Source organism: Primulina huaijiensis, chromosome 14 (assembly GCF_012295235.1).
Source record: "Primulina huaijiensis isolate GDHJ02 chromosome 14, ASM1229523v2, whole genome shotgun sequence".
Classification (NCBI taxonomy): domain Eukaryota; kingdom Viridiplantae; phylum Streptophyta; class Magnoliopsida; order Lamiales; family Gesneriaceae; genus Primulina; species Primulina huaijiensis.
Window position 1 is genome coordinate 5,690,405 of NC_133319.1, and position 9,246 is coordinate 5,699,650.

At 35.9% G+C, this 9,246-nt stretch overlaps 2 protein-coding genes and 1 long non-coding RNA gene across 4 annotated transcripts; 1 reads left to right on the forward strand and 2 right to left on the reverse strand.

The window, feature by feature from the left end:
• Positions 1 to 362: 362 nt before the first annotated feature.
• LOC140957371 (uncharacterized) lies at positions 363 to 3,765 on the reverse strand. The gene is made up of 10 exons (XM_073414599.1): positions 3,610 to 3,765; positions 3,236 to 3,491; positions 2,850 to 3,054; positions 2,597 to 2,687; positions 2,364 to 2,509; positions 2,016 to 2,259; positions 1,810 to 1,914; positions 1,536 to 1,718; positions 1,260 to 1,464; positions 363 to 1,179 (listed from the first exon to the last, which is right to left on the reverse strand). Exons 2-10 carry the CDS (start codon positions 3,468 to 3,470, stop codon positions 692 to 694), a joined length of 1,902 nt encoding a protein of 633 aa, XP_073270700.1. The 5' UTR covers positions 3,471 to 3,491; positions 3,610 to 3,765; the 3' UTR covers positions 363 to 691.
• A 536-nt stretch (positions 3,766 to 4,301) lies between these two features.
• Positions 4,302 to 7,360, reverse strand: LOC140956965 (uncharacterized). Of its 2 annotated transcripts, none has more exons than XM_073413971.1 (9): positions 7,128 to 7,360; positions 6,715 to 6,919; positions 6,548 to 6,638; positions 6,325 to 6,470; positions 5,984 to 6,227; positions 5,784 to 5,888; positions 5,502 to 5,684; positions 5,208 to 5,409; positions 4,302 to 4,963 (listed from the first exon to the last, which is right to left on the reverse strand). In XM_073413971.1, exons 1-9 carry the CDS (start codon positions 7,348 to 7,350, stop codon positions 4,467 to 4,469), a joined length of 1,896 nt encoding a protein of 631 aa, XP_073270072.1. In that variant the 5' UTR covers positions 7,351 to 7,360; the 3' UTR covers positions 4,302 to 4,466. The 2 variants fall into 2 exon arrangements, with proteins under 2 accessions (XP_073270072.1, XP_073270073.1); XM_073413972.1 differs by having other exon boundaries at positions 6,715 to 7,000; positions 7,128 to 7,330.
• On the forward strand, positions 7,253 to 7,811 carry LOC140956966 (uncharacterized). The gene is made up of 2 exons (XR_012171569.1): positions 7,253 to 7,382; positions 7,641 to 7,811. It is a non-coding gene; the product is annotated as an uncharacterized lncRNA (long non-coding RNA).
• Positions 7,812 to 9,246: the final 1,435 nt, after the last annotated feature.

Consider the following 9,246-nt stretch of genomic DNA (forward strand, 5'->3'; position numbering starts at 1 on the left):
TTCATCGTGAATAAACAAATATTTTCAAAACTGGTCAGATTTGATCGGATTTGGATTTAAATAAACCTAAAAAAATATCCATAACAAAAAAATTTAATTATTATCTTTCTACTATATTTATATTTCATGATTTGATTAAATGACAAATTTATTTATTTTTTATTTTGCATATTTGATTTTTGAGATCTAATTTTCAGTTTTTTAACAATATAAATAATATGTTTTAAATATTGATTTATGTAAAAGATAATTATGATTATTTTAGTAAAATTTTAAATTTTCAAATTCAAATCTTGTTTTTTACAAATAAAAAATGAAATCTAAATATAATTTTTAAATTTCAAACCAAACATACGATGAAATTCTATTAAAATCATGGATTTCCAAATCCAATTTTAAATCTAATTCTACTTGCAAATCCAAATTCAAATCCAAAATTTTAAGCATTAATATATAAGCCAACAAAATTCCACACAGAAAAAAATTTGCATCAGGCCCACTTCAGAATTCCTTCCGATCCAATTTAGAACAGCTGCCGATGACGTTAACTCCAAATACTTGTGAAAACTAATACTTCAAACAGAAATATAACTCTTCTCTCTTTTCTTTCATTCTTCTTCTTTTGTTTTTGGGGCATAAGCGAGAAAAGTGATAAATCCAGAACTATCGATGAGCTGCGCCACTACACATTTCAATTACCTCTTCTTGGTTGAGTAGTGAGGCCAAATCCAAATGGGAAAAGAGGATCATAATGTGGATCACCCACATTCATAGGAAGCTGGTCCACTGACTTGAACCACGTCCGAGCCAGCTTCCCCGAGAATCCATAGTCGCCAAACAGGGTATCAGCCACACCCTGACCCTCGGTTCCAGGAAGCCAAGCTGCCACTAGTGCATCTATTCCTGCCACATAAGGCTCGATCACAACAGGTCGCCCTGAGATAACAACAACCACACACTTTACAGCTCCACAGACATTCCTGATAGTACTCGGACCAGGTTCGGCTATATTAAGGTTCGCACTGTCACCAAACATCTCTGCATAGGGAACCTCACCCACGACTACAACAGCATAAGAGAACCCGTTGGTTTTCACAAAGTTTGCGTCCGGATTCTCGTTATATATAACTTTCGTAGAAGGGCCGACTGTATTTTTTATAGCGGTTAATATCGTAGTTCCTGCAAAGATCAAGTAACTTCAGTATTTTTAACATTCCGAGGAAACTTGAGAGTAAATTTTTATTGGTTTTGTGACATACCAACTGTGAGATCATTGCCTTTTACACCCTGCCATTCTATAGTCCAGCCTCCACATTGGTTTCCTAGGTTATCAGCATGGCTTCCAGCTACTAGTATTTTTGGCGCATTTTTTGAAAGGGGAAGCAATGGTTGACTTGCAACTTTTCCATTCTTCAAAAGAACAAGTGATTTTCTCACCGCTTCCCTCGCCAACTCTCGATGCTCCTGTGTAAAGGCACCTCGTTCAATTAACATATGAACATTTTTTGCCAACCAGAGTGGGAAACAAGGTTAACCTGACTGCCAAGTTGGTTCGCGAGGCTGAGGTCAGCAATGGGGTTCTCGAAAAGCCCCATAACAAACTTGACCCGTAGTATCCTTTTCACAGCATCATCAATTCTGCTCATGGGGATAGCATTGCTTTTCACTAGGGAAGTTAGATCAGATATAAACTCGGCAAAATTATTCGGGAGCATGACCTGAAAAGGTTTAAAAATTAAGTTGGCATAATCTCATTCATAGGATTATATGATCACAAATATCCAAGTGAGTTGCAGACAAAGTATTAACCATGTCGATTCCAGCAAGAACTCCAGCTTGAATAGAATATGAATAGTTTGCATGAGGAGGATTTGTAATCCTGTCAATCCCTTGCCAATCTGATATGACAAACCCCTAAAATATGTTTTAAGAAAACATAGTTCTGAGTTACAAATTATGACTATCTCTTGATTTATACAAGGCAGCTTTCATGACAGAGGAGAAATTCATTTTACCCTAAAATTAAGCTTGTTCTTAAGAAAGCCGGTAATAAGATCGCGGTTCGCATGCATTTTCTTGCCATTCCAGCTTGAGTAAGACACCATAACCGTGGCGACACCCTTTTGAACTGAATGGAAGTAAGCAGGCATGTGGATGCCAAGCAACCCTTTATAATCAATCACGGTATTGCTTTCATCGACACCCCGAACCGTGCCCCCATCCCCGACAAAGTGTTTTGCACAGGCTGCGACTTTAGTCCTTCATAACGTAGAAAAAAATTATCAAATAAAGGAAAACACTACAGAAGATATTGTATTTTTAATTTTTTTCATGTAAGTGAAACTAGGAATCAAGATTCATACTTCCCAGAAACAAATGGAACGCCCTTGCGAGAGTTAGCCGGTAGCTCGCCTTGTAAACCTGGTATGATCTCAGTCATGGCTTGAACAATCCTATGATCTTCACTGTAGTTTTCGTAACATCGACCCCATCTCGGATCACGGCAGACCTATAGAAATAGAATGAACATGTATGATGGGAGTTGAAGGATAATTTGAGAGGAACAGATGACTAATGAATAGCTTATTTTGCTTACCGCAATGCAAGGAGCAAAGACATAGGGAATTCCAGTAGCCCTGACTTCGAGTGCGGTGGCAGCTCCTATTCTCTTCGCAAGATTTGGATCTCTGTTTTACTTTTACATATCACCACAATCACTACCATAAATAGAAGGCTTGAATCACAGTTGGAAACTAAATATATACACTTTTACGTGCTACAACGTCGGCCTTTACACTCAACCTTCAGCATATAACATCAAGAATCAAGATGCGTAGTATTGGACTTGCCTGGTGACTCCAAGCCCAACATTGTGAGGGAAAATGGTGGCCTTATACACATTGTTGTGGCCATGAACAGCATCAATCCCATAAATCATAGGAATTCCAAGTCGGGTCGAAAGTGCTCCCTTTTGAATCTCATTCACCATGTTCACCCATGCCTCCGCAGAGGCCTTAGGTGCTGGAACACTCCCTCCACCACTCAACACACTCCCTGCCCATTATCATAGTTCACACATCATCCAACACATGTCATTAAAAAATGGGAAAACATGCTCGAAACCTTGACGCGGCCAACAAATCTTACAAAAAAACTGCACCTTGAAACCTCAAACATCCTTGCAACTCAAAATGGATTTATTCTATACATAGATTATAAAACACAACAAATGTACCTATGAAATGTTTGTTAATGACATCGGGGGTGGCAACTTCCCTCCCAATCTGTATCATCTGTCCAATCTTTTCTTCAAGGGTCATTCTCCCCACCAAATCAAGGATTCTAACGCTCAATGGCTGTTTCGGGTCTTTATATTTCAAGTATTCCGCATCTGTAAAACTAGCCAGCAAGCATAGCACCACAATATACACAATGAGCATCAAAAACTCCCTTCGTCCAGTCAACCCCATTTTCACTGTCGCTTGGAAACTCTGCCGTGCCATTAGCAAAATCAAGAAAATCGTCATTATAACACAACAAAAATAAACAAACCCGCGAAGATCAAACTGCAAAATGAAAGAAACAGAATGGTAAGATGTGAAGCCGTACCAGTTTCGGGAGAGAAGCAAGAAAGAACTATACGAAAAGCTTAATAGGAAAAAGAGATTTATATTTACTATTTAAAGAGTTCTTTCGTCTGTTTCATTGATGACGAGACGACGCGAACCGAGTTAACTTTATAGCAATTCGAGACAGAAAAGATTGTCTTCTTTCTGACCATGGAATCAGAGGTAGGCGGATTTGTAATTTGATTGGGCCCATTAACGGATATTTTCTTGAAGATCAAATAATTTATTACTTTTTAATTGCGAGCTTCTTCAATAATTCAGTTTCAGACGAGCACGTTGCATGTTTTTCAAATTCAAAAATGAAGGCCATCAATCACTGTGTTTTTACCGAGTTAGAATATATAATATTTAATGAGATAATATAATATTATTTGTCAAATTAATATTTTGATTAAAAAAGATGGTATTTTGCTGATCTTTTTAAGAATAAACAATTCGTTAAAATGTAGAAATCATACGTCTTTAAGGATTTTACTTAGATTTTTTTTCGCAATTTTTTAAAATTGTTTTATCTCGCATTCTCGCTCTTTCAAGAAGTTGATAGAAATCTCATGTTGATAAAATCTTTTAAAATATAATGTTTAGACTCTTCGACTGTCTTACAAATATTTGTTATTGGTTACAAGTGATTCAAAAAAAATAACAAGTTTAATTTGTATCATGGAATATGAGTTAATGTAATAATTGTAAAATACAAAATATATTTCGAATGCGTGAGATTGTCCACAAAGATTTCTACACCCATCCATTACAAAGAATAATCTGGACTATAACTTGTTCAAATGGATGATCAAGTGATATCACCAACACTGAAGAAAATTCATATGATTTCTTTAACTACTGTGATGCTTTTAGCACCCTAGGCGTGGTTGTAAGGCCGTATCCAAATGAAAATAAGGGATCATAATGTGGATCGCCGAAGTTCATCGGGAGCTGGTCGACTGTCCTGAACCAAGTTCGCGCAAGTTTTCCGGTAAAACCATAGTCACCAAACAGAACATCAGTAATGCCTTGGCCTTCGGTGCCTGGAAGCCAAGCAGCAACTAGTGCATCCATCTTTTCGAGGTAAGGCTCAATTACAACGGGGCGTCCTGAAATGATGATCACCACACATTTTGTGGCTCCACATACATTTGAGATCGTCGAGTAACCAGGCTCCAATATGGTCAGAGTTTTGCTGTCACCAGATGTTTCTACGTAAGGGAGCTCACCTACGACTACAATGGCGTATGAGAAGTTGTTGGAGTTTATGTATTCGGCACTAGGATTCTCGCTGTAGACGACTTCTGTGAGGGGATCAACTGTGTTTCTTAGAGCAGTCAAGAATGTGGTGCCTATGAAAAAAGGGTGAAACACATCGTTCTAGGATTAGTATTTGACTAGAATTTTGTCTGGCACGAGTAAGATATTTAGATTGTTGTATGATTCAAAAAATTTGATTGGCTAGAAATCCTGATTAAAATGTGACATTTGGAGTATTATGTAGTATAAAAAGATTTGCACGCTGTCGGCTGAAATTTTTTCGTAAAACGATGAATGTTTGGTATTATAATGCGAATAAATGAAAACGGCTAGTACCAATGGTGATGTTTCCGGTTTGTCCGCCCCATTCTATAGTCCATCCCCCGCACTGGTTGCCTATGTCATCTGCGTGAGTTCCAGCGACAAGTATCTTTTCTGATCTCTTTGGAAGAGGAAGTAAAGGTTCATCGGCACTTTTACCATTCTTCAAAAGTACTAGTGATTTCCTCACTGCTTCTCTAGCCAATTCTCTGTGCTCCTGTTTTAGCAGCAAAAGAAAATTACTGGGTAAAAAACGAAGTATGCAATGTTAATTCCATCACTCATAAGTTGCTGTAAGAATGGACGGACCTGGCTTCCAAGATGATGAGCCAAGCTAAGGTCAGCCATTGGATTCTCAAATAGCCCCATCACAAATTTGATCCTCAAAATCCTCCTCACAGCATCATCAATTCTGCTCATAGGAATCACATTCTTCTTCACAAGTAAGGTTAAATCGTCGATGAACTCTATAAACTCTGTTGGGACCATAACCTATCATCAAACAGGAGAACCATAATCAAGAAGATCTTTCGATCTACCAAACCTCATTTAGATTAACTCAACTACAATAAATATGCGTTTTTCGTTTACCATGTCTATTCCAGCAAGTACACCGACTTGGACAGAGTACGTATAGTTAGCACGCTCCGGGGTCGTTATACGATCAATACCCCACATATCTGATATGACAAATCCCTGAAATTCAACCAAGAAAAGACGGTCACGCTTTTATTTCTCCAAGCTATTTTTTCAAGTAGATCAACAATTTTTAGCAGCATAAATATTTTTACTTTGAATTTGAGTGTATTCTTAAGGTATCCTGTTATGAGATCCTTGTTGGCATGCATCTTAATCCCATTCCAGCTCGAATACGACACCATGACCGTCGCTACGCCCTTTTTAATCGAGTCAAGATAAGCCGGCATATGGATGTTCAGCATCCCATTCCAGTCTATGATTGTGTTGTTCTCGTTGATACCATTATTCGTTCCACCGTCTCCCACAAAGTGCTTTGCACAAGCTGCAACTTTTTTCCTGTTATTATATTTTATATATGAACAAATAGCCACAAATCAGTAAGATATTGAAATCCCAGATCAGATCAAAAGTTTTCAGATAGTTTATAATGTACCTCCCATCAACAAATGGAAATTTGTTTGGATAATTTGACGGAGTATCTCCTTGTAAACCAGGTATGATCTCGGTCAGAGCTCGAACAATGTTATGATCTTCACTATAGCTCTCGTAACATCGTCCCCATCTTGGATCCCTACAGACCTGCAAAGACAGGATTGATGAATCAGCGAAACGTAGATTAGAACCAAAATCTATGGAAAACATTAACTTGATTTTACCGCGATACAAGGAGAAAACGCATAAGGAATTCCAGTGGCTCTAACTTCGAGAGCTGTTGCAGCACCTATCTTCTTAACAAGCTCAGGATCCCTGTTAATGTTTCCTCAATATCAATTCCCTGCTTAAACAAGGAACTTTACGAATCAAGAAAACATTGACTCCTTGCCTGGTAACTCCAAGACCGACATTGTGGGGGAAAATGGTGGCACCATAGACATTATTTTGTCCATGAACAGCATCAATCCCATATATCATGGGAATCCCCAGACGGGTCGAAAGAGCACCCTTTTGAAATTCATTCACCATATTCACCCAAGCCTCGGCTGAAGCCCTTGGCGCCGGTGTACTCCCTCCCCCGCTCAGAAGGCTACCTGATCATTGTTTTTTTTCCCAATTCAATCCACCATATTAGTTCATTTTATCAAGAAATCCATTCAAAAGGAATTCCTGCTCTGAAATGAAAACACACTTTTTACAAATCTTGACGTGTGCAATGTCAAATCTTCGAATATAAGAAGCCAAATTAAACGATTGATGCCCATGAGAAATTCAACGAAACAATGAACACGTGACGCTTACCAATGAAGTATTGCTTGATGTTATCTGCAGTTGCAACCTTGCGCTCAATCTGTGTCATCTGTCCGATCTTTTCTTCAAGGGTCATTCTCTCCATCAAATCATTGATTCTAACATTCAGTGACTGTTTCGGGTCTTTGTATTTCAAGTACTCCGCCTCTATAAAACCAGCCCAAAGGCTGAGCACCACCAGCGCCGCCGCCAAGTGCACCGTAAGCCTCCCCATTCCGACCACCCGTATCACCGTCCTGTAACCACGTTAAAATCTATTTTAAGTTAACCTTCCATCTTCCCATTTATCTTCTATAGGTGCTTTGAATCAATCCTACAACGCATTTATTACTCCCCCATTAACGCCAAATGTGTCAAATTTGCATGTAATTACTATTAAACACAAGAAATGAATCGTGAAAATATGATCTGCCATTACTTTCTCCTTATCTTGAATCATGAAACAGATTCACTTGAGAAATCAAAAACTTAAAACTTTATCAATTCAAGAAACTTACTTCCTAGTTTAAAAAAAACTCCAAGAATCCAAAAAGATGGACGCAATGCGTTATAAAATCTTTTCGGTGGGAAATAGATTCTCAACTTCTGCTCCAAAACTCTCGCCTACACCATGGCTTTATATAGTCGAGGGATACAATTTTACGTGATTTCTGTCCTAATATTTAATATTATAAATTGGTGGGATTGCCAAATTGGTTTAACAAATTGGAAAAATGGCATTAAAAATATATCCAACTTGTTATCCGATTCCAACTTGACGATGTGGTTGCTTTATCAGTTTATCCATTCTCTGTGAACTCAATGTTACAAGTTGAAGTGAAATTGTGTTATTAATTATTTTTTATTTAATAGCCAACTTCTTCCCCATGTGCGGCGGTTGTAGTAAGAAAATTCCAACTTCAAAAACGTGAATAAAGTAGAATTTTTATTCAATGTTTGCGTGTTCTTCATGACTAAATCATTCATACAGAAGATAAACATAATAATAATAGAATAATGAGTCGACAGGTGATTGTTCTGTGGTGATGATACTGTTTTTAAATTTTGATTTTATATATTTTTTTAAAAAAAAATTATATTTGGTGTTATCGATCATCTCACGATTTTGGTCTTGTGACTTGCATTTTGTCCATTTTAATCATTTTTTATCGAAATCTTGATTTCATATCGATAAATGTAGTAAAACATTCAATTTATTTAATCATTATGAAAAAGAGGTATGATAAGAATTCCATATTTATTGATAATTGAATTGATGTCACTCATTATATATATCATATTTAATTATAAATAATTTAGAAAAAACATATAATAATACAAACTTTTATGATATTTTTTTTAAAAAAATGGATATTTATGACGAAGTCTAAGTTTTGTCTTGTTTTGAGTTGATGTTAGACCAAGTTGCATGCACCAACGTAATTGTGTTTATTTTTATTTTAAAATTTGAAGAATTAAATATAAGAATATAATATAGATGGTTCTTAACAATATCATATAAAAAAAAAATTTAATGTCTGGACAGTTTTTTTTTTTGTATAATTTTTAGAATGGTATGATTTGGTTTCTACGTGATCATATTTTCATTAGTAGACAGGGCGTACCAAAGTGGAGCGCTTTAGAAGCTATATATATTTTATATTTTTGGGTATTAATATAATTTTAAAAACTTTTATAAAATCGTCTCACATATCAATTTCGTGGAACAAATTTTAACACGATCCGACTTATAAAAAATATTAATTTTTATATCAAAATATTACTTTTCATTATAAACATGGATCGTGTTGACCCGTCTCGCTGGGAGATCTTGTAAATCATAATATGATATTAGAGAATTTTATATTTTATATTTGATCGATATTAATTTGTATATGTTTGTTTATTAGGTTTAATATAACACTAATTGACTTTATATTTTCTATTTGAGCTTTCTAATGTTTTGTTAAGTATGGACAAACTTACAAAAAATTTAATAGGCTACATAATTTTTAGAATTAGTGATTATGTTGTAAGTACAAAAATAAAACTATAAATAAAAATATATTATTATTATTATTATTATTATTATTATTATTATTATTATTATTATTATTATTATTATTATTAC

Coding starts and splice junctions, on each gene's coding strand:
- LOC140957371 (XM_073414599.1), bottom strand. CDS start 3,470: ATGGGGTTGACTGGACGAAGGGAGTTTTTGATGCTCATTGTGTATATT. Junction 1,465..1,535: donor CGAACCAACTTGGCAGTCAG/GTTAACCTTGTT, acceptor GCCTTTACACAG/GAGCATCGAGAGTTGGCGAG. Junction 1,180..1,259: donor AGGCAATGATCTCACAGTTG/GTATGTCACAAA, acceptor TGATCTTTGCAG/GAACTACGATATTAACCGCT.
- LOC140956965 (XM_073413971.1), bottom strand. CDS start 7,350: ATGGGGAGGCTTACGGTGCACTTGGCGGCGGCGCTGGTGGTGCTCAGC. Junction 6,471..6,547: donor CGTTTTCTCCTTGTATCGCG/GTAAAATCAAGT, acceptor CTGTCTTTGCAG/GTCTGTAGGGATCCAAGATG. Junction 5,410..5,501: donor CTCATCATCTTGGAAGCCAG/GTCCGTCCATTC, acceptor CTGCTAAAACAG/GAGCACAGAGAATTGGCTAG.